Below are 27,776 nucleotides of genomic sequence, written 5' to 3' on the forward strand. Positions count from 1 at the left end.
ATGTGACTCGTTTCACTCTGCTAGGAAGCTGGCCCACACCTCACACCTGGCAGCGGACGTCTGTCTGTGTGGCCCGCCGTGGGGGCCCCCAACTACTGGGGCAGTGCCTGGCAGGAGATTCCCCCCCACTGACCCCCCTCCAGCACCCTCGACTCAGGCCTGGCCACCCCAGTCATGGGTTCGGAGGTGCCCCTGAGGCCCAATCAGAGCCCATGGGGTGCCATCTGGGGGCTTATAGTGGGACAGTTCACAGAAAACTGGTCTCTTGTCTCTTGGACTTTACTCTGGGAGGGCAGGACATGTGCCCCCATTTGCCGCCACGTGGCACCTAAGACAAGCCTCTAGAGCAGAGAGCAGAGGCAAGAAGCAGAGAGAGAGATCCGATGACATTGTTTCAGCCCCTGAATCCACCTGTGCCTGAAGCCTTCTCACGGTCCATAAGTCAACAAATGCCGTTTTGCCTGAGCCAATGGGGATGAACTGTTCTAACCCTTGCAACAGAAGAGTCCTGACCAACTGAAGCTCTCCCATCGGGGAGGGGGTGGGACCTACCAGGCTTTCAGCCTGAACGGGAAGGTCAGGCAGATGCCCAGCCCAGCCCTGTCCACCAAGCCAAATTTGAGCTTCCATTCCTTCCCAGCCACTCCAGCCTCCGCTCCTCCTTGAACCTTTGTGACCATCCACCTCCACCCTCCAGGCTCATCGCACTCGCTCCCTCGGGGCAGGAAGGAGACAGACGCTTACGTTTCCCAACACGCAGAGCACCAGCTCCGTGCTGGGTGCATCTCGGCGGGGCTCCCTGAACGCGCACCCTGCAGTCCCAGCGGGGAGGGGCCGGTGAGGAGTCCGAGGCTCCCAGAGATCTGGCTACTCGCCAAGGTCAGCGAGCTTGAATGTGCAGAGTGAGACTCCCACAGAGAGAGGCTCACGTTGACCGCGAGGCCCCACATCTGCCCTACATCCTCTTGCTGGGCTCGCGAACAGCGGGTGCTACTCTCTGCCCCTCCGAGCCCCCTTCTCCCCGTTCCCAGGGTCTCCCTGCCCACTGGCCTCTGGCAGGTGCCTGGCTCTCGGCCCTCAGAAGTCGTTTGCTACCCTCTACTTCTCCTTCAGACCTTCCAGGCTGCTCCTTCTGGCTCCCAAACGCCCTCCCGGCCAGTCCTGGCTTCTGCTCTGAGGGACACAACCCACTCTTGACCGGTGAGGTGGGAGCAATAGCAGTCATGACAGCCCGTGTTGGGAGCTTCTCACGGCAGGAACTGCCCGGCACCCCCGCACAGAGCGGACACCTGGAGACCGTCAGCTTGCACGAGAGCTCTTGGGGGTGGGGCCCTCGCACCCCCTGCCACTGCACACCTGGGAGGCATCCTTCACAAAGGGCAGCTGGACGTGAAGGTTGGACATGGGGATCCGGGGCTGGGGGGCCTGGGCTGGACATCTGCTAGGTGTGAGCTTTGAGCAGGTTAACTGGGGCTCCCCGTGACTCAGTTTCCTCATCTGTAAAGAAGGTCACGATAGCACCTACCTCCTGGGTTGTTGTCAGGGTGATGTGAGTGAACGTGAACACGTGTTGAGGCCAGGCAGAGAGCCGCACTGTGTATGATTATTATTGTTGGTCTGCAAGACCCGACACCTTAGCAACCCTAGCTGGTCTGTCCCCTGCGGCCCTTCCCAGGCCTGGCTTCTGTACAGAGTTCTTTCTCCACTTATCAGTGGGGTCAGGACTGCCCCTAGCTTGCCTAGACACAGGGGACCACCAGGCAGGGTCCCCCTTTGGTCCCATCCAACTGGACAGGTGACACCTCAACTGTCACTCTAAGCCCTGGTTGGGACCCCGAGGCTGTTCATCAAGCACTGAAGCCCCTGTCTTGGGCCACAACCCAGGAGGGCTGACCCCAGGCCTCTATCTCCTCCGTGGCCCCTGATGAGGTCCCAGAATGACATGGAAAACTACCACCTGGAGAAGGCAAGGGGACGAACAGAACCCTCGCAGCCACGGCTTTAAAGTCTTCATAAAGCAACTCACCATGGTTCCAAATCCGGGCCTCACTCACTCACTGGAGACGTTGCACCAAAGCAGAAGCCCCCAAGTCGGCTCGCTTACAACTGAGCCAACCGCCCCCACCCAGAAGCCCCCTGCCCGCAGCTGGAAAGGATACTGAAGCTCCTATCGGTGATGGCCAGGTGCCAGAGGTTAATGCGAAGGTCATCTGCCGACATGTACGTCTCACAGTCGCTGTTGACGGAGATGGAATTGATGTGGTAGGTGTGGCCATTGGCAAAGACCCTCCGTGGGCTCACCTCCACCATCAGATCCATGGGCTTCAGCACGGGCACCTGCAGAGGAGGGGCGGTCCCCAGGGCGATAAGGTGATGGGGGGAGTGCAGGGGGGCCAGCAGCCAAGGCAGGAAATGGCAGGCCGGGGCCGCGTGATCAAAGCTGGAGGCTGGGAAGGTGCACATAAGCAGTGCCCTGTGGCCAGCATGCACTGCCTGCCAGCCCTGCAGGGAAGCTTCGCCTCCCGGGATTGGTTCTGAGCCTGCTGTGTGACTTTGAAGCAGTGGCTGAACCCCTCCGCACCCCAGTTTCCTCACCTCTAAAATGGGATGATACCGGGGCAACCCCAGCCGATTATCCACCATTTTTGTTCCCTCCTCGTGAGTGGTGGCCCGGACAAGAACTACGTTTCCCAGCTGCCCTTGCAATTTGGGTGTGGCCATGGGAATGGTTCTCACCCATAGGAATGGGAGCACAGGGGTGCCTGGCACTTGTGAGCCAAGGCTGTTCAGAAGCAGGTGAGTCTTCTCCACCCCTTTCCCCCTTCCACTGCTGGAAGGTGAGGAGCCAAGCTTTGGGAATGAAGGTCCGTGGGATGGAAGGAGCCTGCGTCTCTGTGGGACAGTCATGTGTCACCCAGGACCTTTCCATGAGTGAGGAGTACATTTCGGCATCTTCCGCCCTGCAATGCCGGGGCTATTTGTTACAGCTGCTGGCGTTAGCCTAACTCCTACAAACTCCCACCTTAAAGGGTTGGTGTCAGGGGCCCCTGACACAGCATCGGGTATCGTGCCTGGCTTCCCTGTGCGCCCTCCGCCTGAAACGTTCACCCTCTTTGAACACGTGGTCATGCCGACTCCTCCTGTAAGACCCAGACGCAGCAGGCCCGGAGACTTAGCCTGCCCTGGCAGTGGGGGCACGGGCCTGCTCACCCCCACCACCTCTCTGCTAAAGCTCTTAGCGTGTACCACGGTGTGTGTCGGGCACGACGCTCCATTCCAGTAAACCGTGAGGTCTTCAAAGGTACAGAGACGGGCACACAGACACGGCTTCATCAGTCTCTCCCAGGCCTGGCCCACACTTTGACGCTCAGGAAGTAAGGACTAGCACTGCCCTCCCCACGTCCCGGATGGGGAGACTGGATGCCAGGATGACCCCGACTTGTCGAAGTCGCCGTCAGGAAATGCAGAGCCAGGTGTGACTGTCCCGAGGGCATCCCGGTGGCAGGGCGGAGACCGGAAACCCTCCTGCCCTGCCGCCCACTAGTGTTACCCTCACCGGGGAACTCAGCTCTCTGGGCCTCACCTTCTTTATCTGTGAACAAGGGCGTGCCGGCATAGAAGCTCAGCGGTTTCTATGAGGACCCACGAGTTAACGCAGGTCAAGTGCGTTTAGAATGGCGCTGAGCACATGATGAGTCCTCGTGATGGTCCTCCTCAGGAGGTGATGGGGTGTGTGTGTGGGCGGGGGGAGGCCTCACACAGCCACGGGGGTTCCGGCGCGGGCCAGGGTGGACCCTGCTGCAGGGGCGATGGGGACTGCATCCGGGAGAGAGGCAGCGAGGCCGGCCTCCACGTGACGAGACCTTGGGATTCTGGAGATGGGCCGTGCAGACGTTGTGGGCTAACTGCAGGCCTCCTGAGCCTGGGGCAGTGATGACCGGGTAGGATCCTGGGTGAGGACACACTGTGGCCGATGGGCTGCTTGTCCTCGAGTGGGAGAGAAAGACAATGACTGATACACAAGCGAGCGTGCGTGTGTGTGTGTACGTGTGTGTGAGAGTGAGATTTCATGTAGCGATAGGTGTTATTTAGAAAAATAAAACAGGTGCGGGGATGGGGTGACAGGGCCACGGGGGTGGGGCCAGGTTGGAAAGGCAGCCAGGAGGGGGCGTAGGAGAGGGGCTGCTGTGGGCTGGGCGGCTTGGACTCAGGCTCACATAGGACCTGAGAATCTCCTCCCAGGGCACCTCCCGAGTCCACCTCACTCTCAGGCCAACCAGGGTCTCACTGGAGTCGCCAGTTTGTCACAGCCCTGACCACGTGACGAGGCTGTCTTGTTCCTGCCTTGGCCTGGGAGCCAGTGAGGGGCACGCTGTGTCTTCTCTGGTTCACCTCTGGATCTCTGGTCCTCAGCCCAGGGCCCAGTACTCAGGTGAATGAGTTAACAGGTGAGCCAGTGAATGGGCTGTGTCCCTCGAGCTCCCCAGGGACAGCTGAGATGGGAGGTGACAGCTTTGGAGCTGCAGTGGGGGTGGGTGAACACTAAGTGTTCCTTCTGATGCAAATGCAGTATGAGCATGTGCCCGCGTGTGCCTGCGTGTGCCCGCGTGTGCACGTGTGAGTGTGTGTGTGTACGTGTGTATGAGTGAGGGGGTGTGCAAGTATGCACATGTGCTGGTGTATGAGTGTGTGTGCTCATGAATGTGGGTGTGTACGACTATATATGTGTGCGTGCATGTACGTGTGTGTAAGAGAGTGTATGCATGTATGCATATATGCGATGTATGGGTGTGTGTACACGAGTGTGGGTGTGTACAAGTATATGCATGTGCATGCATGCATGCGTGTATAAGAGTATACATGTGTGTGCCTGCGTGTACATGCACGTGTAAGAGTGTGTGCCTATGTGCGAGTGTATGGAGTGCATGTGCACGTATACATATGTGCAAGTGTATGGGTGTGTGTGCACGTGAATGTGGGTGTGTACAACTATATGTGTGTGCATGTATGTGCATGTGCGTGCCTGTGTGTGCATGCATGTGTGTAAGAGTGTGTGCATATGTGCAAATGTATGGAGTGCGTGTGCACATATGCATATGTGCAAGTGTATGGGTGTGTGTGTGCATGAATGTGGGTGCGTGCAAGTATATGTGTGTGCATGCGTGTGTGTAAGAGTGTATGCATATATGCGATGTATGGGTGTGTGTGCACGAGTGTGGGTGTGTGCAAGTATATGCATGTGCATGTGTGCATGCGTGTATAAGAGTATGTGCACATCGGCATATGCGTGGGTATATGAATGTGGGTGTGTACAACTATATGTGTGCGTGCATGCATGTACATGTGTGTGCCTGTGTGTACATGCACGTGTAAGAGTGTGTGCATATGTGCGAGTGTATGGGTGTGTGTGTGCACGAGTATGGGTGTGTGCAAGTATATGCATGTGTATGCGTGCATGCGTGTATAAGAGTATGTGCACACAGGCACATGTGTGGGTATATGAATGTGGGTGTGTACTAGTATATACATGTGCCTACGTGTGCATGTGCGAGCATGGGTGTGTGAGTGTTCATGTGAGTGGGGCACGCGAGTGTGCATGTGTGTGCATGAGTGTGGGTGTGTGCCACATTGGCGCGCCTGTCTGCCTGGTTCTGGGCCATTCTTGTGTCGCCGGCTCTGTGCCTGAGCTTCTAGGCTCTCGGCCTGGGAGGTGATGTCGGTGTGCCCGGGCCTCTTAGGGGGCCGTCCGCCTTGCACATCTCCCCATGTATCAGCTATTCTGGATCAGCTCCTAATCTTCCCTTCCCTCAAAGCACAGCTACCGTCTGCCTCGGGGACCCCTGGACTCTCTCACGTCGCACCTGCTGCTGGAGAAGGTCAGAGCGCCACTGGCCTCGCAAAGTCTTGGATCTCAGTCCACTTCCCCTCCTTCTGGCCACGCTGTTTCCTCCCGTCGGACTTGGGCTACATCAGGGCTCCAGCCATTCACTGCCACCCCCAAACCGTATTTCAAAGCCATTGAAAGCCTCTCCTTAAAGGAGAGGAAGAGTGAAAATAAATATGCCCTGAAGGTTTGTGTGTCTCATGAATAAAACATTCCCCGCCTTTCAACACTTTCAGAAGCCACAGTCTAGTCAAGGTGAGAGGCAGGAGGGCCGTCACATAAACACTAAGGACAGAACACTGTGGATACAGAAGGCTGGAGTGTGCAGAAGGATGATTTACAGAGGAGAAGGCGAACAGGGTTTTAAAGGATGAATAGGAGTACGCCAAATCAACAAGGTAGAGAAAGGCCTCCCTGTGCGTCTGTCACAGCACTGACCACCAGTGTGGGGTGACTCCATGTGCCTGACACCCAGGGACCTAGCACAGGGCCAAGGACAAAGTAGTCTGTTAGTAAATAACAGCGCCAGCCTCCAGCATGAGCGGCAGGGATCGCGTCAAGAGCTGCACAGGGCTGGGTGGCTTGGGTGACATGGGAGGACACACGGAAGAGGTGAGTCGAGGAAAGACCCAAATGCCCTCGTTCCTTCTCCTTTCTCCCCCAGCCTCAAGGGACGGCTAAGGGCCATCTGGGGACGGGAGTGAAATACAGAGCAAAGTCTCAGACGCTGAGAGGGAAATAAACCGATTCCCGTGGGCCCCCGGCTCTGCCGCCAATGCCAGGCCCATCAAGAGGTGATAATTGTATCCTTCCCACCAGATGAAACCCTCATACACTTTCGTGGGGCTGGGGGGTGGGGCGGGGGACACCGTCCCTCCCATTAGTCAATGTTGAAGCTAATTGGCCTCCTGACTTCCTCAGAATTTATTTGCACAATTTGCGAGTCATTTAGAGGCCAGTATGTTTAAATATTTATTTCTCCATCTCGGGAACAACACTGATTACCGTTCCATATTTAACGACAATTTGCCGGACACCTAGGGAGCGCGTATGCTAAGCTGTTTCAGAGAAGGTGAGTCACCGCCCCCATTTTGCGGACAAGGAGACTGAGGCACACAGCAGGGCCCTGCCTACAGCCACCTGACCAGCATCGAGTAGACCTGGAGTGGCTGGGGAGCCCGCGGGAGGCGCTAACACCCCCACGCCAGGCCTCACCACTGTCCCCCTGGAGCGGACAGCCGTCGTTGTGAATTGTGTCCTCCTCACCCAGGAGGACAGGCAGCTCGGATGATGTGACCCAGCCTTTCCACATTGGCTAGAACATGGAACCTGCACGGCACTCAGGCCGCTTGCTCCGAGCCCGGCCTGTCCCAGGAGCGAGGGACACCGACTCAGACCCAATCCCTCCCTTAGGCTCTCTGTTTCACTGAGGCCTCCCAGTGCCTAGAGCAGGGATGGGCACATAGTAGGTGCTTCCAAGTGTGTGATGAATGAATAAACCCGAATTAGCCGTGCACCAGCATCACCTTCAACAAACGTGAACGAGGCACCCACTCACTATGTTCCAGGCTCAGTTCTAGAAGCCAGGGACAGCCGAGATGGCCTCAGCAGGCTGCCTGCCCCCCTGGAGAAGGACAGGGGCAGACTTTCACGGAGTCCTCCAGCAGGACACCATTAACCATTCCCGTGGCTCTCCCACGAGGTGGGGGTCTCATTCCCGCTTCACAGAGGAGACCGGGAGGCCCATCCTGGAGCCCGACTTCCCTGGGTTTGGATTCAGCCTCATTTCATCTGTAAAACGGGGCTGATGATCATGTGCCCACGTTCTAGGACTGAGTCATTACAGGCAGAGTGCCCGGAAGACGCAACGCTCGCCACGGAAGTGCTGATTCTCATTCCAGATCAGCAGTCGGAGGCTCGTGGAGGCGGAGAGCCTTGCCCGGGGGCGCACCGCCAGGAGGTGGCCGAGGCAGGACTGGAACCCAGATCCTGGGACTCCACTACCCTTTCTGCCAGGTCTCACACCCCTCCCCGGAAGAAAGAGGAGCTCTTTTGCCTTTTAAGCATGTGGGGACAGGAGGTGGCCTCAGCAAGGCCCTGCATCTTAACCTCCCCGGCCTCTTTTAAGACAACTGCATTGGGTCGAGCCTCCGTACCGGCTGTGGAGAACCGTGCCTTCCAGGCTTCCCTCGGTCCCTCGACAAAGGGCTTGGAATCCACACAAAGCTCCCCTCCCAGGTTCCCCTCTTCTGGCTCTGCCACTCATTCGGAGCAGCGGCTTTGGGGGAGTTGCTGCCTCTCTCTGGGCCTCAGTTTCCCCCTCGGTGTAGCAAGGGGTTCTAGAACTTGCTCTGCACCCACAGCTGCAGTTCACAAGCGCTTCCTGGACATGCGTCACTCCCGCCTCATCCGCACAACACTTCCGGGAGAAACATGACCATCCCAGCTCTGTTGGTGGGGAAACCGAGGCTTCCAGCAGGGAGAAAGCCCGCGGCCACCCCACGAGTAAGCAGCCCAGCCAGGACCTGAACCCGGCTCTGGCAAAAATCTCAAAGGCCCTCCGAGTCCTAAAATCCTCCCCGTTTAACAACAGAAGCATGCGCCGCTTCCCGTTTGCTGGAACCTTCCGTGGTCCACATCTCACCTGCAGCGACGTCACCGTGGACAGGTCTTTAAGCTTCCCTTCTTCATCTTTTAGGTTATATCCCTCGGGCCTCTTATCTCGTTCCGTAATCTTCCATAACTTGATAGTTTTATCTTTAAAAACAAAGCAAATGAAACGGGATACGTGATGAACACCAGCACAGGGAACGGGCCACGAGGTAGGGGAGCGCTGATCCGGGAATCACCTGACCGGGGTCCTGCTCTCGGACAGGCAGGTTCTTTCTCCTGTGCACCCATGCGCTGAACACGGCCGTGAACGGGGTATCTGTCCTCGATCTCTGCCTCCTCACAACTGATCCCAAGGGACAACTCCCGGGTCAAAAGGGAAGGCACCTCTGAGGGGCAGCTGGCCAAGTCTAAAGCCACGTCCAGACAGCATACCACTGCAGTCTCTCACTTTTTAGGCTCTGCAGCGGCAGACAAAGGAGGGTGACCCACATTTCTGAGCAGCACCCCGCCCATCCAGAGGGCAGGTTCCCAGTGGCCTCACTTCTCTGAAATCCTGCCATGAATATCAGGAGGGTCATGTAGTAGCTGTGATGCTTCCTTTTATACGTCAACGTGGCGAAGCCAGGCTACCCTGGTATCTGGTCACACGTAGGTGCGTGTTGCTCTGAAGGTTTTTTGTTTTGTTTTGTTTTGTTTTTATTGGATGGAATTAACATTTAAACCCGTAGAGGAAAGCAGGCTGGCCTCCATTGTGTGGGTGGGCCTCATCTAATCAGGTGAAGGCCGTACAGGACAAAAGACTGACCTCCTCTGAGGAAGAGGGAATTCTGCCAGCAGATGGCCTTCGGACTCGAGCAGCCACGTTAGCTCTTCCCTGGGTCTCCAGCCTTCCAGCCAGCCCTGCACACTGTGGATCTGCCGGCCCCCACAATCATGTGCGACAACCCCTCAAAGTAAGCCTCTTTCTATGTATCTATATCTACATGTTACATCCATCCACACGCCTCGGTCCCGTTTCTCTGGAGAACACCAGCCGCTCCTGTGCCTCAAACACACACCGTCAGGCTCAGGAGAACGAAGAGGGAGACGACTGAGATGACTAAACCCTTGATATGTACCCAAAGACATGCGTTAGCAAAGGGAGCAGCTGGGATTTAAACCCGGGAGGTGGGGGGGGGGGGTTGGTGAGCAGCTCTGAGAGTGGGAGGGTAGGGAGCTTCTAAAGCTGCCTCCCCTCCAGAAGGGCAGAGGAGAATGACGCACCCTGTTCCCACGGGTAGAGGGAAACCGCGCGTGCGGCTCAGGAGCTCCGGCCCTGCTCTAAACCCACTGTGGCCTCACATCACTCCGTCCTCCCAGGGCCCCCGCGAGGCAGGCACACCCATCACAGTTCAGGTGGGGAAGTGGCAGGACCAGGATGTGAACCACATTAGGGTCTCCCGTCCTTGGGGAGGTCCACGCTGCCTCTGCTCCAGTGCTGGCTGAACATGACCCCGTGCCAGGCACCCCTGAGGGGGTCTCAGATCGCGCACGTGGCACAGTGAAGGACGAGGACAGCGGGAGCTCCTGGAGGGCAGGCCTGGGGCAGGGAGGGGCCGGGACCGACCGCAGGAGGGACCCCAGGCTCAGCCGAGACGTCAGCGAGGGCTCAGTGGAAGGTGACACCCAGTGGAGGTCTCCGGGATAAGGATGGATGGTAGGGCTGGGTGGCCAGGCGAGGGGCAGGGAGGGCAGCCTTTGGGCACAAGGCTGGGTCGGTGGGGTTGAGCCTGGGCCATTTCAGGGATGCCTTAGCAGCCGCACCGAGTCTGGGCTCTGATGGAGGAGACGGGTGGTGTCGCCTTGTGAGGCTCACGCACGCTGCAGCAGGACTGGCTGGTCTCAGGGTGCTGGGGGGGGAGGGCGTCACCTCCCATCACCCTCACCACAACACAAGGGAGGGAGCTGCATGCATGAAACCGAGGCTCAGGGAAGCAAGGAGTCTGGCCAGGAAGTTGGGGGCCTGGGGGCGCACGCGTTCTCCCTGGGGCAGGAGGGTCAGGTGGCCAGCCGGGCTCCTAAATCCGTGCCCATCCTGCAGCCCACCCCACCCCCAAGAGTGGCAGCCGCACTCTTGCAGAAGACCTAAGCTTGCCTCCTTCACTGGGACTATCGAGCTCCCCCGAGGCCCCCCGAAGAAAAGTAATCACGGAGCCATTCCTGACTCAGCTGCTTGGAATAGTGGGAACGAGCCTCATGCCCAGCCACGGGAAAAGGCTAAGACACAGCGGGGTCACCGCAGGGAATTCACGCGCTGCTCAAAATATGATTTTGGGGTTCTCGGGACCTGGGAAAATGCTCACAACCTAAGCGAGGTGGGAAAGAGCACTTGACGGCCCAGGGCGGGCACAGGCAGGCGGCCCCTCACCGTTCGTGGACAGCAGGGAGTGGGCGGCATTCTGCTGCGGAAGCCACTTAATCTTGTTGATTTTCTCCTCTATCTCCAGACTCTTGAGATAGTCAAACTCCGGCTCGTGGCTCTGGAAGGTGCTGTAGACGTCATACTCGCCCTGGCTGTGAGGCGCATTTTTACTCTGCAAGAGAACCCAGACGAGGACACCTGAGCTCCAGGATGGCAGGGGTGGGGTGGGAGCAGCCCCCCAGGCAGGGGTGAGGGACGCACTGACCAAACCCTCAGAGAGCCCGACTGCCAGGCGGCCCGTGTCCAGCAGAGCTCGCAGACCTGATGCCAGGGTCAAAGGAAACCAAGCCCTGTCTCCTTCTCTGTCCAATAAGTAAAACCAGCAGCAACCGGGCTACCTCATCGCATTTCATGAACACCTACTATGTGCTGGGTACTGAGCTAAGTGCTTCTCACTCCTCGTCTTGTTCTAGCCTTACGGCCCCTCTGCGGTGGGCACCGTGAGTCTCCCCATTTTACAGATGGGAAAGCGGAGGCTTGGAGATGAGTTGACCACCCCCGCCCAAGGCCATGTGTCCACTAGGTGCTGTCACCCGTGCCTCTGAGGTCTGACACCAAGGCCAAGGCTCTGGCCTGCTCCTCCAGTCTGAGTGTCCAACTCAGGAGGCCTGACCCGAGGAATGAACGTGCTCTGGAACAGACACTACACTGTGGCAGAATATCCCGCAATGCCAGCCACGTCCCCGCGACTTTCCTCGGCAGGCTCACCCCAGTTTCGGCAGCGAGCTCCCAACACGGACCCTCGCGGTAGATCCCTCAACACAGTGCGGTGGGGAATCCATTGCGGGCAGAGGGACAACTGTCCCAGCAGACGATTTCAGTTTATGTGACAACATGAAGCTTCTACCAGAAGTATAACCTGCCTGGGAGCAAAGCGGAGACATTCCACCACGCACGATTTCAAAGTTCCTGTTCACTTTCTCCAAAAGCATCTACTGCTATGTTTCCACACCTGTCCTGCTTCCGGAAAGCTTTCAAGTTCCCCTGGATGCCTGGCTAACTCCCTTTCCCGTGAGCACTGCCCGCAACGAAGGTCAGCGGGACCAGGATAAAGAAAACCATTAACAGGAGAAAAATTCAGAGTTGAGAAAATTGCATCTTGCGATTTAATTTCTTTATGCAAAAAGGAGCTACCCTGGTCCCCGTGAAATCAGCACGCTCCGGCCACGGTGCATGGGTGACCGATTTTCAGCTGTCCACTCTCTGGCTATGTGTCCTTGCTAAGCTATTTCACACCCTCTGAGCTCCGGTCTCCCCATCTGTGAAATGAGACCACTAATGGCCCCCGATTGTGCCACTGGGGCTGTCGTGAGGAGGCTGACGGGGGTGAGCACGGTGAAGTCTGACCTCAATCAGGTCCGGAACTGGATGGAGCAGGGTTGCGTCTGCAACATCTCCCTCCTCCCCTCCCTCCTTCTCAATCGCCCCTCCTCCTCTTCTCTTTCTCCTGTCCCTTCCCCCTCCCCTCCCCGACCCCCTTGGTTTTCACCATCCTGTCTTCGGCATCTAATCCCTGCACGGGTTTGGTGTGTGGGATGCCGCCCCCCCCCCCCACCCCTTGGAGGCAGGCTGGCGTCTTGATTTCAATCCCTGGTCTTTGCTCACTGGCTGGGCGACTTCTCCAAGTGTCCTCATCTGTAAAATGGGTGTCGGTCCCCACCCTCTGGGGTGGGCAGTGGAGAGTAAATGAGAAACGTCCTTAAAGAGCATAGCAAGGGGACTGCACACAGTAGGTACTCAACAAATGGGGACCTTTTTATCATGAGGCTTCTTTCAGTGGTTCAGAAACAGTACCCCCCCCCCACCCCGGGTGGGCTGATCCAGGCCACTCTGATCTTACCTGGAATTCTGCTGGACAACAAACCTCACCAGGGCGAGGCCTGGGGCTGAGCCTCATCGCCAACCCCCGCCTGACCCCTGCAGAAAACCCAGTCCTCCTGTCCCCCCACCTCTGGCTGGGACAGCGCCCAGGCAGAGGGCAGTAATCTCAGGCTTATGCCGGGACAACAGCCTGTCCTGAGTGCCTCTCAGGGATCCCGGGCAGAATGAGCAAGGGCCCGCGTTGGGTGTAGCCCCCCTCCCGCCACCACCAGGTCCGGCCGCACCTCTGGCTCCCGCTGGAAGATGACGACCCGGCCACCCTTGTCGCCTGTGGCCAGCAGCTCTCCGGTGTGGTTGAACTCAACAGTAGAAATGATATCAGCTGCGGGGGGGAGAGACAGGAAGGCGTGGCTCGTTAGGACCCCAGGACTGCGCAGGTCCACAGAACTAGGACCCACCCGCACAGGATGCACCCCTGGGCTGTGCCACCATCTGGAAGCAGGAGCCCGAGGGTCAGGTGCCCTGACGAGGGGCCAGTGGTCCCCCTGTCCCCTCCCCGCTGGCTGCAGGACCCGTCCGTGGGCTTTACTCTGTCTCCTTCCTGCTTCCTACCTTCCTCCCCCTCGTGCTTCCAGAGGCAGTTTGAGGGTTTCACGTGCTGGCCGGGAGACCGGGCTACAAATTGGACACTAGCTCTACTCTGGGGGCCCCTGGGACCAACTGTGGTCAGCCCTGCCCCGCATGAGCTCCCCGTCAGTGGGACCCCCTTAAGCTTCACATTCCTGGCCCGGACTCTGTAGGCACCAGAATCTCTGATCCGGCTTTAGCACGGTGGACCTACTTTCCGACAAACCGCAGCTATGATCACAGCCCCTGGCCGGTTCTCCCACAGCTGCCAGAGTGGTGCCCGAAACCTCCGCGGGTCCACAAAACCAGACGCTGTTCCCTCCGGAAGCCTCCCTCTGCAGCCTCCCTCTCAGGTGGTGGCAGCTCCATACCCCCCAGCCCCGGTCGGGCCCCAGCCTTGGGAGTCTCTGTGACCCCTTTCTCTCTGCCCCTCTCCCCTGCCACGTCCAGTCCTACTGGCCTTTGCAATACACCCAGACTCCACCCACATCTCCCCACCTCTCGCCCCCGCAAGATTCTGACAGCCCTCTTGGCTTCGTCCCTGCTCCTGCTATAAGCTAGCCCCAGCACAGCAAGAGGGGGCCCACCCGAAACCCATCTGACCTCAGGGTAAAAAGCAAAGGTCTCAGAGTGGTCTAAAGCCTGAGTGGTCTCTGGTCCTCAGAGGCAGATCGCATCGGAAGCCCAAATGGTCACTCCCCTCCTGCACCCGCACAGAACTTGGTGTTGCCTTCCCCCTGAGGGCTGGGCAAGCCCCAGCCAGACCCCTCCCAGACCCCCTCCCTCCCGGACTCTGGGCTTGGCCGTGTGATCTGCTTTGGCCTATGGGACACCAGCAGACAAGCCACCATCCAGAACCCCTCCGGCTTCCAGAAGGACCTGCCCGGGCTAGCCCAAGGTCCCAGGAGGAGGGGGAGGGACGCAGAAGAGTCAGCCCCTAGGAGGCCCCCTGCCTCCCCACTTACCCAGCCCAACCCAGCCTAGTTCAGCAGATCTGCAGACGCGCCAGGAAAAAACAAAAAAATGTTTGTTGTTACGTCTTGTTTTTCACTCAGTAAAAGGTAACACCTCTCCCCCCCACCCCCACCTCATCTCCCCTCCTGCCCACCTCCCTCTTCCACTCACACGGGGCTCCTTGCTGCTTCTCAAAAGCACCGGCCACCTCTTACTCAAGACCTCAAGTGATTTTTGCATTTCTATTCAATAAACTCCCTTTGCTTTTCCAACCGGTGCCTTTTAGAGGCAGCTTCCGGCCTGCACTGGCCACCGGAGCCATAGGTAAATACCGGCTTTGACAGCAAAAGAAAAGAGAAGAGAAAAGCTGGTTTCGAAGCGGGATGATGGGCTGGACATTTTCATCGATCAAGATAAAGGCACATTTCATTGAACTTAGAAAGACAAGACAAGACAGCGAGAGCGGCTGTACGGGAACATGTAAATGCCTGCGGAGCCCGGAGCTGGGAAAGGGCCGGGCCCTCCGTGGGGCAGCCGGCCCCGAACCCAGACCAGCGAAACCAGAGCCCTCAGAGCTGGGTTCCCGCTATGTCGTATCAGCAGCCCCTAAGGGGCAAAGAGCAGGGTACGAAATTGTGCATAAAGTGTTTTTAATCATATAGACCAATGATCACAGCCGTGCTAAATGCCAAACACACCGGGCAGAGGAAAGAGAAACCGAAAAACGATTCCCCACCACGTTGGCACAGGGCGCTTTGGGGTGGTTGAAATAAAGTATTTTTGTTTCTCTTTCCACGTCTCTACATTTTCTCAATTTTCTGTAATGAATGTGTATTTTTAATAGTTTTCTCGGGGTATAAGTGATACATACAAATGGACATATTTCATGTATCCACGTTGATGAGTTTGGACATATGCATAATTTATATTATTTTCATGATGGAAGAATAACAATGCTATTAAATTAAAACGCCAACGTGACCACCGGTGCCCAGAGCGAACGCAGTCCTTAAATGCTGGGCGGTTTCCACAGTAACAGACGCTAACATCTGCAGGCAATTTACAATTTATGTGTCACTTTCACATCCACTGCCTCCTTTGAGACTCACGCCAGCCCCTGAGGGGGACACAACCATTCCTTCCATTGGCAGCCGGAGATGACATGTGGAGGCGCCTGCTTGGGGACAACCTCCCGAGCTGCTCACGGGCCAGTCGGAAGTCCTGGGTTGGAGTCTGGGCTCCAGTGTCTTGGCTGTGTGGCCTTGGGTTGGTCACGCCACTTCTCTGAGCCTCAGTGTTTTGGCTATAATAGCGTCTGCCCGGGATTGGAAGCTCCAGTGGGACTACGGGGTGTGAGGGTCCAGGAGGAAGGATCGCGACTCTGAGCGAGGATGAGTTACTAAAATTTACTGCACGGAGAAACGAAAGTTCCCTCTCGGCCTTGCTTCTGGCCTCCACACTCTTTGCCGTGGCCAGCCCAGAAGTGTGCGGGATGAATGGCGGCTCAACTTCACTGTGCGGATTTGGGGATCCCGACCTCCAGCCCCACTAGTCCCATCGCACAAACACTTACGGAGCAAGCAGACCATGGCACCGCTCCCTCAGGCCTCAGGTTGGTGGGTGTTTCACATCTATTTATTGCTACAGGAAGTATCTGCTAGGGGTTGCCATAGGCAAGGTTACTTCCCCTGAGAGCTGGAAAATCTTATCAATAAAACCTTGAAATCAGAAAGTCTCTCATCTCGGAATGTTTGACACATATCCAGTCCCAATACCACCTCCTCCAGGAAGCCCTCCTGGAGACCACCCCTGCCCCGCAGTTCAGCGGTCTCTCCTACAACTACAGTCTCATGCTCACTGTGGGTCCCTCATTGAATATGGACCCCTTCCTACATGGGGGTGGTCCCTGTCCAGGTTGCCTCTCACCTTGACCACAGAAGGGAACCCAGCAGTGTGATCAATAATATGAACTCACGTTCCTAAAGTGCTTGTTTTCCAGGCACTGTTCTAAATCTCTCCATAGAAGTTTTTGCTTCTGGAAATAGCTGGCGGCTCCTATCGGATCAACTCTCTCACCAATAGCGACGATAAAACCTCAACAGACGAAACAACAAAACACAACTGCCTGAGGCATTGGAGGGAACCAAGTACAGGTGGAACCTGCAGAAAAATCAGCAATTGAAACTCACTGGATAAGTTTCCTATTGTCATGGCTGAGGACAGGCCCCAGTCTGTGCCATGGGGCTACTGAAACTCAGACATAAAGTCCTACTCTTAAGGCTCGATAAATCAGAAGGCAGGGACTGGGGAAATCCTAGCAGCTGGAAAGTGAGGGAGTAAATTCTGGAAAGGGGGAGTGACTGAGGAAGTCCCCAAATGCAGCATATAAACTCTGCCCAAATCTTTGGCTACAAAACACACATGCGTATGACAGATTCCAAGCAACCCAGCGATGGCTAAAAGAGGTGACCTGAGGCTGTGCAATTGTCCATCACCCTGGATATAGGGTTTACAGTCGAGTTCAACCAAGTTAACTGCTCACAAACACAAAATAAAACAAAAAAAAATGCTCTTTGGAGGGACATAAAAAACATCTCGAATCTCTACAATGTCATCATGCACAACGCCCAGGACAGAATCCAAAATTATATGAAGACATACAAAGAAATACGAACGCATCACCCATACTTAATATAAAGATGATTCATGGAGACTGGCCATGAAATGCCCCGGATGTTGGAACTGGCAAATGAAAAAATTAAAGTAGGTATTATAACTATGCTCAAGGATGCAAAGGAAATTACTCAAAGTAAAGAGAGAGAGAAAATAAATTAAAAAAAAAAAAAAAAAAGAACAGATCTTCTGGGATCTGCAGGTCAATGTCGAATGTCTAACACACACGTAATTGCGGTTCCAGAAGGAGAGGAGAGAGAGATAACAGAGTAGGAGAAAGACTTCAAGGAACAATGGCTGAAAAAAATCCCCCATACGGGAAAAGGCACCAGCGACACATTTCGGAAGCTCAGTTACCTCCAGAGAGGATAAATACAAAGAAAGCCACACCTGGGGCGCCTGGGTGGCGCAGTCGGTTAAGCGTCCGACTTCAGCCAGGTCACGATCTCGCGGTCCGTGAGTTCGAGCCCCGCGTCAGGCTCTGGGCTGATGGCTCGGAGCCTGGAGCCTGTTTCCGATTCTGTGTCTCCCTCTCTCTCTGCCCCTCCCCCGTTCATGCTCTGTCTCTCTCTGTCCCAAAAATAAATAAAAACGCTGAAAAAAAAATTTTTTTTTTAAATAAATAAATAAAAAAGAAAGCCACACCTAACTGTTGAACGACTGAGGACCAAATTAGTGATAGAATTTTGTAAGCGGCTGGAAGAAAACCATGTCACATTCAGAGGCATCAGGCCTCCAATGACTGACGATTTCTCATCAGAAAGGATGCAGTCCAGAAGACGTTCAAAGGGCTGAATGAGAATTAAAAAGTCGGGGAACCCAGAATTCTGCATCCAGTGGACGTACTCCTCAAGAACGAAAAGCAAATGAGACATTTCAGTTAAGGCCTTCCAGGGACCAGAAATCCAATCTCAGAACAGTCCTACTGTCCTGTCATCATTCTCTCTTTACAGATAAGCGACCTTGGTCACCGAGAGGCAAGGAGCTTGCTCAAGGTCCCATATGCAGCAGGGCCTGCGCCGTGTGTCTCTGCACCCACACCACAGGGTCTCACAGTGCCACTCAGCCATTGAGTGAGGGCTGCCAAGCCGCCTGACAAGCCAGTGGTGGCTCCGAGTCACCCTGTCACGGGTGAAGAAAAATCCCATGAAAGCCCATGCTGCCTTCCCACTTGAGAGGTCGCCTCTTCCTTCTCCTTCAGCTCCTCAAAAGGCAAGGCTGGAAGAGGCAGCTTGGGCCACGGCACCAGGAGACACCTGTCACCTCCCTGGAAATGGCCACCATGCAGTGCCAGCAGGGGAAGCCCAGAGCCACCCGGTCCGGGGAGCCAGAAAGCCACACTGTGGCCCAGTATGGGCTTAGGGAGAATCAGAGGTGGTGTTGGATGTGACCAGCCAAGTGACAAGGTCCACATTGGGAACTGTAGCCAGGGATGGTGTTGTGGAATGAACTGTGTCCACCCCCCCCCCAAATATGTTGAAGTCCTAACCTCCTGTGACTGTGACCTTATTGGGGTCATCTTTGCAGATGATCGAGTTAAGATGAGGTCATACTGGACTACGGTGGGCCCTAAATCCAATGACTGGTGTCCTACCAAGAAGCCTATGTGATTTCACAGGGACACACACACATACAGGGAGAAGGCCATATGACAACAGGGCAGAGACTGAAGAGACTCATCTGGAGGCCAAGAAACATGAGAAAGTGCCGGCCACCACCAGAAGCTGGGGGACAGATTCCTCCCTGGAGGCTTCAGGAGGAGCACGGTCCTGCCGATGCTTTGCTTTCAGTCTTCCAGCCTCCAGACGGTGAGAGAAGGGATCTCTGTTGTTTTAGGCCACTGAGCTCGTGGCCCTTTGTCTCGGCTGCCATAACTGACACAGAGGGAGAACAGAGCTAACACAAGAGGCCACACACACGCCAGCCCTGGAGGACAAGGGTTGCACCCCGGGTTGTGGCTCCGGCTGGTGCCACGTGGGGGCAGGAGCCCGCGGATCTCCAGGATATCTGCTGTGACTGTCGCCAGAGGAAGATACTCCAGTCGAGCCCTGGTGTGTACTAGCTGTGTGACCTCACCCAAATCACTCACCCTCTCGGAGCCCCGGTTGCCACAACTGTCATCCCTGCCTGGCCACAGTTCTCCTAGGGTTTATGTGAAATTCAAATGATTCTGTGGCCTGGAAAGTTCCCTGGAAACTCTGGCAGAAGCCTACACACCTGCAGGGGAGATTATGATGCTTGTCGGGGCGGCGGGGGCGGGGGGGGGGACTCCTGCCCTGCTCGTCCATCACCGCCCGTCACCGTAAGTGCCGTCGACACCATTAATGATCCATCAGATGTCGGGGCTCACGGCAGAGGGGAGGCCTCAGAAAGCCCAGCCCGATCCTTCTGATGGGAGCAATGCCTTTAATTAGCATCGTCAGAGGCGTCAGGCTGATGAGGACAGAGGTGTGGGCAGAAAGAGGAAGGAAGAGGCGCCCGCCTGCCGCAGAAGGAAGCTCAGTGAGAGGAAGGAGGCCAGGCAGCGGGGCACCAGCCTGGGACAGGACTGGGTGAGCGGGCTTCCCAGCACCTTCTCTGGGTCCCCCTTGGAGGGGTGACTCTGCAGCCCCTCCCCTCCGGAGGTAGAGCCTACTTTCCCACCCTTGGCCCTGCATGGCCTGTGACCTGCTTTGGCCAAAAGAATGGGGTGGGCACGAGAGGTGCTGGCTCCAAGCCCGGGTCTCACGAGGCCGCACAGCGCCTGCTCTCTGGGACCCCTGTGCCACCACGAACCCCCAGGCCAGCCTGCTGGAGGACGAGAGGCATGTGGGGCAGGGATGAGCCACTGCAGTGGAGGCCACACCGGGCCAGTCTACGGCCAGCCAGTCCCCAAAAATGACACAGCCCACCAGGACCAGCAGAGGCACCTTCCCGACCACAACTACCATGAGTGTGTGAGTGAGCACAGCCTAAGAACACCCACTAGACCTACAGACTCAGGAGCAAAAATAAAGGCTTCTTGTTTGAAGCCACTGAGTTCTGGGGATGTTTGTTACACAGCAGGGGCTGACTGGGACGGGGGTTGCCAGGCAGAGCCGCGTCACGGCCTCTTTAAAACGAAGAACAGCCACCCACCCAGCTCTGCTCCGTAGATCACCTGTTTTTGGAGGCAGCATGGTCATTTAAAAGGGAAGACTTTCCCGATCAGAAAAAGTTAAAAGGGGAGACTTTTCCCGAGCAGAAAAAGCTCTCCACGACAGCCTAGGTTTTCGGGCAGGCACACGCTCCCTCCCCCACCAAGGGGCCTCGTCTACACAGTGCTCTGACCACAGTGCCGTCCCTTCCGGGTTCACCCGGACAACTCTGATGGTTCTCCAGGTCTCGGCCCAAATGTCCCATCTCTGGGGAGGCCCCTGAGCCCTCCATGCTGACACCTGGTTCCTTCAGGTCATGGTGGCCTGTGACGGCCCTTGGGGTGGGAGGCAGCAAGTCCCATCCCCTGAGACTCAGTTTCCTCCCTTGGAAAACAGGGATAATGTCATAGGACTCACAGAGGCCCCATATGACAGGGATCAGGACAGCGAAGGCAGCAGGAGCTCTGAGAACCTGGACAGTGTGTGGCCCTGAAAACCAGCTCTAGGACCTGACCCCTTGGACCAGGACAGGCCACGGTGATAGTAAACCCTCTTGGAACTTGCGGGAGGTGTTCTAGCACTTCACGCACAGAACTAAATCCTCTTAGCTCCCCCAAGTTGTGGAGTGATGCCATTGTTCCCATTGTACAGATGAAGAAATCGAGGCACAGAGAGGATTAATAACTTGCCAAAAGCTGCCCATCTGGTGTGTGCAGAGCTGGGACTTACTCCCAGGCAGGCTGGCTCTAGAGTCCTTGAACTTGGCCCCAGGCCTGGTACTTTCTCAAGATGTTTAAAGGGGTCAAAAATGGGAGTGGGGGTTGGCGAAGACATTTCCTGGGAAAAAGCAGGTGCTGAGGGGAGGGTCCCCACCCACACCTTCCCTCCCAAGCCCAGTGTGACCTTCACAGAGCTCCAGAGTACGCTTCCTGAGGGCAGCGGACCCAGACCCAAGACTGGGAATGCCGGGTGTCGGGGTCTGGCTGTGCTGGGGACACAATGGCCTATGCCCATGTGACTCCTGGGGACAGGAGAGAGCTGGCATCGGTCATCTTAGTCCTGTCTGCTCGCTTCCCAGAAGGGCAAGGACAATGCAGGAGCAGGGGCCACTGCACCCAGGGCCCAGGAAAGCCACCAGATGTACAGCTGTGACTGCCTGGGTCAAGGGTTGCATGAGACATTTGGCAGGAAACTTCCAGAACACCCAGGAAAGGACCCACAAGAGAACCAGACAGCTGCATCCACCTGCTAGGTCCACCTAGAGTGGAAAAAGCCACCAGAAGTAGGAGGTGGCCCATCCCCCTGGTGGCCCTCCCAGCAGGCAGGGGTTGGGGGCAGTGGGCAGAAGCCGGGAGACCCAGCCCCTACCCACTGTCGGCCTCCAGCACCAGCAGGCTGCTGTGGGGGCAAAGAAGGGAAAATGCCAACTCTGGGTCAGCTTCTGGACCATCACCTGGGACCAGACAGTCACTGCTGCGTATATGACAACAGACTACTTATGAGGGTAACCATCCAAGCACGGACCCATCCAAGGCCTCGTCCAGGGCAGGGAAGATGACTCCCTGACTAAGGTCTGATGAAAGGGTGGGCACACCACCACAGAGTGGCTGAGCTCCCCTCGCACACCTGCGCTCACGTGGGAGCAAGCACCCGGCTCCCCGGGTGGGGGGAGGGGTCCTGGCACCAACTGGGAGCTGCGATCACGCTGTTGCTGAATTTCAAGTCCTGCTGCAGAAACCCAGCCCCTGTCCCCGAGCAGGTCTGTGAGAAGTTCCCTCCTGCGGCCTGAACGTGGTGCGGGGGTTGGGGGAGCAGGTCCCAGCCTGTGGGCAGAAGCCGCGTGGGGTGAGCTGGACGCTGTGGCAGGGCCGGGTGGGTCTGCTCGGACGGTGCTCGGCTCACGGGGCTGGAGGAAAATGCAAAGGGGCTGGGGGGGGGTGGTTGGGGAGGGCCTTGTGCAAGGGTCCCAGCCGCCACCACCTCCCACCCATGCAGCCCGGAGGCCCAGGACCCCAGGTTCTGCCTGCCGGGGACCAAAGCTCACACACAGGGCAGGAAGGGGGCGCCCGGCCCCAGTTGCCCGCAGGTGGGAGACAGGGCCGGTCCTGCTGCCTCTTGGAGTCACACAGGAGCTACAGTCCCACCCCACACCTGGGATTAAGTCACCACCCTCTAAAATCACACCCCCTCCTGGGCAGAGGGGGTGGTGGTGGGGACTACATGGGACCAAGAGCCCCAAGAGTATCCCTCCCCAGAGCTAGCCTGATAAAAGGAAAGCATGCCCACACAGGAGACCCAAGGGATGACGAGGAGTGTAAACATTTAAACTGGGCTGAGTACGAATGAATTTCAAAGGTTGAAAAATAATTCTATTCTCCCAGCACCTGCCCCAAGAGCTCCAGGTGAAACGGAATATTGCCACCGGGAATTGTGGCCCCCAAATGTGCCTGCTGCTCAGTGGTCAGCCAGCCAGAGCCGGGACTCTGGGAGCGTGGGGCTCGAATAACGCCCTTGGGAGAGAGGGGGACCGAGGGAGGCCCGGGGGGAGGCGCTGGGCCGGTGTCGTTATGTCCTCACAGCATAGCTACTCCACGGGGCAGTCACTGTCTACAGGTGGGAGATCTGAATTCAGACCCCACTCTTACGACCTCTCTGAGTCCATCTGATCACCTGGGAAACAAAGACGGCCACACACACCTTCCAAGATGGTTGGAAGGCTGAGCTGCCCATCACTTAGCACGTGGGAGGCACTCAGTTAATCCGTCTACCGCTCATTTATTCACTCGAAAGAATGTTAGCTAATGGGGAGAGTTATTAAGTTATTGTTTAAAGGGGAAACGTTGGCTAGGGTTTGAGGTCTGTAAGGTGGGCTGCTGGATAAAAGACTGCCCCAAAAGTAGAGTTTCTGTTTGGGATGGTGAGAAAGTTCTAGAAATGGAAAAGTGGGGATGGCTGCACAACACCATAAATGTACTTAATGGCACTGAATTGCACACTTAAAAACGGCTAACATGGTAAATTTTATCTCGGGTCTATTTTACAATAAGAAATTTAATTTTAGGGGCACCTGGGTGGCTCAGTCGGTTAAGTGTCTGACTTCAACTCAGGTCACGATCTCGCAGTCTGTGAGTCTGAGCCCACATCGGGCTCTGTGCTGACCGCTCAGAGCCTGGCGCCTGCTTCGGATTCTGTGTCTCCCTCTCTCTCTGCCCTTCCCCCACTCACACTCTGTCTCTCTCTCTCTCTCTCTCAAAAATAAGTAACCATTAAAAAATATTAGAAAATAAAAATAAAAAATAAAGAAATAAATTTAATTTTAAAAAAAGAACAGTAATTGAGCACCTACTGTATCCCAAGCACGGTTGCATACACCGGGAACTCCGCAGTGTGCACTCCCCGCAGGAAGCTCACTCTCTAGTAAAGGACACGAATAAGCAAATTTTCATAGAAATCTAGATTATTTTTCCGGGGAGGGGGTAAGAGCTATGATGCAAAATAAAAGTAAAGGGGATGGACGAGGTGGGAGGTGCTGTTTTAGTCGGGGAGGTCAGGGAAGACTTCCTGGAGGAGGGGCATTTGAGCAGAGACCCGAAGGAAGCCAGAGAGGCAGCCACACAGATATCCGGGAGAGCAGCACGTGCAAAGGCCCTGAGAGGCGGGAGTCAGCTTGGTCTGTTGCAGGTCAGCAAGGAGGCAGCATGTGCATGAAGGTAAAGGGGCAGGACGTGAGCTGGGGTGGGGGGGCGCAGGGACTTGGAATCTGACTCCAAGTGACAGCAGAAACTGCGGAGGGAGCTCGGGCTGGGGCACCGCGATCTGACAGCAGTTAATGACTACTGCTCCTCCTATGTGTGGCTCTCACTCAGGGAGCCCAGCTCTTCCAGGGGCGGGCAGAGCCCCTTCCCTGCAGGGCGCAGGCCTGGCCACCTGAGCGGCTCTCAGGAAAGGGTGGAGTAGCGGGGATGGCGGGAGCCTGCTTCACCCCTGCGGCTCACTTGCTCACTTGTCTGGTTCCGCGCTGGTTCCACAGCTATTAGGGGATGTGTTGGCATCACAATGATTTTGGTGCTGCTGTTCTCATCTGAGCATCCGTTGTAAAAACGGAGACGGAACTCACAGAACACAAAGTTCACGCTTCAAACTGCACGTTTCAGTGGTTTTTAGTGGATTCGCTGTGTTGTGCGACCATCACCGCTGCCTAATTCCAGAACATTCCTGTGACCCCGAAGAGAGCCCCCGTACCTGTCCGCGGCCATTCCTCACTCCCTGCCAACCACTCACCTGTCTTCTGACTCTTTGGGACCCTTCCTGTGACTGGGATCATGCAGTGTGTGGCCTTCTGTGTCTGGCTTCTCTTGCCTGGCATGGGGTCAAGGTCCCTCCCCACGTGTGGCCTTGGGTCCTTTCTCAGCCGAGTAAGACTCTCCTGTGACGGTGATGCTCCTCAGGAGAGGTGCCAGCAGGCTTGAGTGGGGGTTGGGAGCCTGTGAATGGCCCTGTCCCCCGGGACCCCTGACCCACGGTGGCACCCACCTCTGCCAGCTGTGAGCCAGAGTGAGGGTGGTGCTGCCTTCCCGTGGGTGCCCCCCGAGGGGCAGGGTCCAGGGAGGGTGGGGGCTGTGGCTGCCGGCTCCTCCCTGCCAGGTCAGATGGGCCCCTGCTGGGTAGCCGTTGGCCTGGGGGACTCCGAGGCAGATGGGCTTGGGGAAGGTGGGCGGGGGGCAGCTGTGGATTTGCCTGTGGTCAGCAGGGTCCGGTCAGGCGGCGGGGTTCGATTCCAGGCCAGGTCAGATTGTGCTCAGAGCGGGGGCGACTCCCCAGATCTGACTCTAGCAGAGCCCCCAGGCACAGCCCCTCAATCACACAGACCCCTGCGGGCCCCGAAGGTGGCCAGGTGGCCTGGGGCCAGCAGCTGGCCTCGGGACAGGGTCAAGGTGAAAGGGACTCAGAGAACACCACCCACTCCCTGCCCGTTTCCTCACAGCACAAGCTCCTGGAAAAGCCCATGGCACGGTCACCTGGGCGGCTCCCCTACAGATGAAGATTCCTAGGGCCCTGCCCTGACCCAGGGGATCAGAATCCTGGGTGCCTGGAATCCGTTTTGACAGGTTCTCCTGTGGCGTGCCCCAAGACTTGAGAGCACCGGTGAAGCCCTGGGAGGTTTGGGAGCAGGAGTCCCACTTCCCTGGGGCTGCCTGAGCCTCGGTTTCCCGATCTCTAAAGTGGGTACAATGCTATTATCTCAGGGTTGGCTGTGAAGACTTGAGGCAACATATACAAAAGTGCGTGGCAGAAACAATCAACTGCTCAAAGGCCGTTCACTGCAGTCAGCGGTACACTGTTGTTCTCCGCGCAAACCGACAGAACTATCTGGAAACTGAAAGAAAGCGCAGAGGGGAAGAATTTCTACACGACACGGAGGGGGGGCTGAGGTGTGGTGAATTTGCTGCTGGGGGACCTGGTTATGAACCCCACCTTCTCCTGGCTGTCATTTCGCCCCTCTGAGCCTCAGTTGCCCCATCTGTGCCATGGTCGTGTTAAGAGCCGCCCACGCTGGAGGGCTCTGGAAACGGCAATGTGCTTTCCCGGGGCCAGGATGACAGGCCGCTGTGGGAGACGACGAGGGGGGCCTGACGCAGACCCAGACTGACCGCTACTGCCCGGCCGGGCTGGCTGGCCAGGGTCCTCCCGCGCCTGGGGCCCACGGGTCCCGGCCTCTCTGCTCAGGCTGGCAGCCAGTCCCTCAGATGCCCATTGGCAGATGGGCCAGCAGGGCCGAGTGGCCCAATGACAAGGACACCCTTCGGGCCTCATCACATCAGTGTGTCCACCAGATCCTTTGCCAGGCCTGCATCTGCTCTGGGGCCGGGGGGCCGGGCTCAGGAGCTGGACGCTGAGGTCACAGCTGGCACAGCCCACGGCCCCCTGTGCCCGCCTCTCCTGCCTCTGCCCTGGCCCCGGCCATCACTCCTTCTCTCCTGGAAGCCTGGGGTTTCCGGGTCCGGCCCAGTCCGGCCCGGGCAGGGGGCCTTTTGTGAAGCTGAAACCCCATCACATCATGACCCTCCCTAAGATCTTCTGTGGCTCCCCACTGGCCTCGCCTGCCTCTCTCTCCCTCTCAACACACCCTCTACTCCTCAGCCAGCCCGGACTTTCTGTGTTTCCCCAAACAGGACTGTTTATCCATTCAAGGAGTATTTATTGACCACCAACTACCAGACCCCACGCGAGGCCACAGGAATTCAGCAGTGGCCCAAATGGGCACCAGGCAGGCCGTCCCGACTGGCCAGCATCTGTCGGGGGGAGGAGAGAGTGCCCACAAATAGACAAAGCAAACACCACATGCCACCCACATCCCCCCCCCCCCAGCTTGCTCATGGCAAGGCCCCGTGGCCCAGCCTCTGGGTGACGGTGCGGCACAGGGTGACAGTCTATACCTGCTACGGTGTGGCCGGGGTACGGCGGCTGCAGCTGCAGCCGTGGGGTTGGGGGCGCCCACAGCCGGGTGAGGGCACGGCCTGGGCAGGTGCATGGGCAGGTCCCTGAGGCTCTGCACTGGCTGAGGATGGCTGGCAGCTCCGCCTCCTAAGACCCACTTCCTCATCTGTAAAATGGGTACAGCTGTGCCTGTGCCGCGGGGCGCTCCAAGCAACGGCTGGCCTGGGGCCCCCTCGGTCGTGCTGTTGCTGTTGGCCCTCCCCGGGACCCCGATCGCTGGCGAGGAGCATCCTGAGGCCGCCAGGCCCCGTGCCTTGCTCCCTGGTGGGAAGGGGTCCCAGCCTCCCTGGGGGAACTCACTCACTGAGAGCACCGGGGGCTGGGCGCTGGCCGGGAGCATTAACCCCACCACAGCCGCAGGACTTGGGGCCATTCTGCCACTTCCACGTGGGGAAACCTAGGCTCCGAGGGTGAACTTGTCCTTGTGTGGGGAGCAGGTGGCTTCTATGCCATGCAGAGCCCAGGGGTGTGCTCCTGACACCGTGAAGTACGGTGGGGCCGGCCCCAGCTCCCCTCGCCACGGGACGGCCACCCACCTCCAGGGACAGTGGCGGTGCCACAGACTCCCAGGCGGGCCCCGTGCCTCATGCCTGTTGCCCCGTATCCTTCTCTACCCAGGGGCCCCTGCACCCATTATAAAGATGAGCAGACCGAGGCACCCCAGGCAGGTGCGGAGCCCTGTCCTGCCCTGTCTGCTATGGGCTCTCGGGCTCTCTTCCCAGGTTTCTCCTGGAGACAAGAACTTCCAGCCCAAGCACACTACTCCACAGCTGCTGGGCGGGTGGCATCTATGGGGCCAGTGTGGTGACTGCCCCTTAACTTTGGCATCACGATCCCTGAAAACGTTTCACACCTATGACCTTACTAAATGCTCGTGATGGCCTCCGGGGGTGGCATGACTCTCCCCCACTTACAGATGGGGAAACTGAGGCTCCCGGGGGTGGGGTCTGTGCTGTGCTGGTAAACCAGATGACCCCTGGCTCACGGGGGGAAGGGGGCGGTGGGGAGAGCCAGAGCACCCACCCTGATTTGTGTGTTGGCCGAGCCTGAGACCTCAAGCCACTTGCAAAATTCCCAAAAACTTAACAACCAACGCACAAACTTGCTGACACGAGGCAGCTGTGGTACA

General features: G+C 57.2%; 1 protein-coding gene across 3 annotated transcripts in view; it reads right to left on the bottom strand.

Annotated features, from left to right (window-relative positions):
- The window catches only part of PPP2R2C (protein phosphatase 2 regulatory subunit Bgamma), a 138,909-nt gene that overhangs the window by 41,208 nt on the left and 69,925 nt on the right, over positions 1-27,776 (bottom strand). For all 3 annotated transcript variants that reach the window (XM_023253331.2, XM_023253332.2, XM_019829791.3), the window contains exons 2-5: positions 13,064-13,161; positions 10,905-11,070; positions 8,529-8,641; positions 2,160-2,337 (exon numbers count right to left, since the gene is read on the bottom strand). In XM_023253331.2, the coding sequence (XP_023109099.1) occupies positions 2,160-2,337; positions 8,529-8,641; positions 10,905-11,070; positions 13,064-13,161 (555 nt within the window). The remainder of the gene's footprint in view (positions 1-2,159; positions 2,338-8,528; positions 8,642-10,904; positions 11,071-13,063; positions 13,162-27,776) is intronic.

This window comes from Felis catus, chromosome B1 (assembly GCF_018350175.1).
Source record: "Felis catus isolate Fca126 chromosome B1, F.catus_Fca126_mat1.0, whole genome shotgun sequence".
Classification (NCBI taxonomy): domain Eukaryota; kingdom Metazoa; phylum Chordata; class Mammalia; order Carnivora; family Felidae; genus Felis; species Felis catus.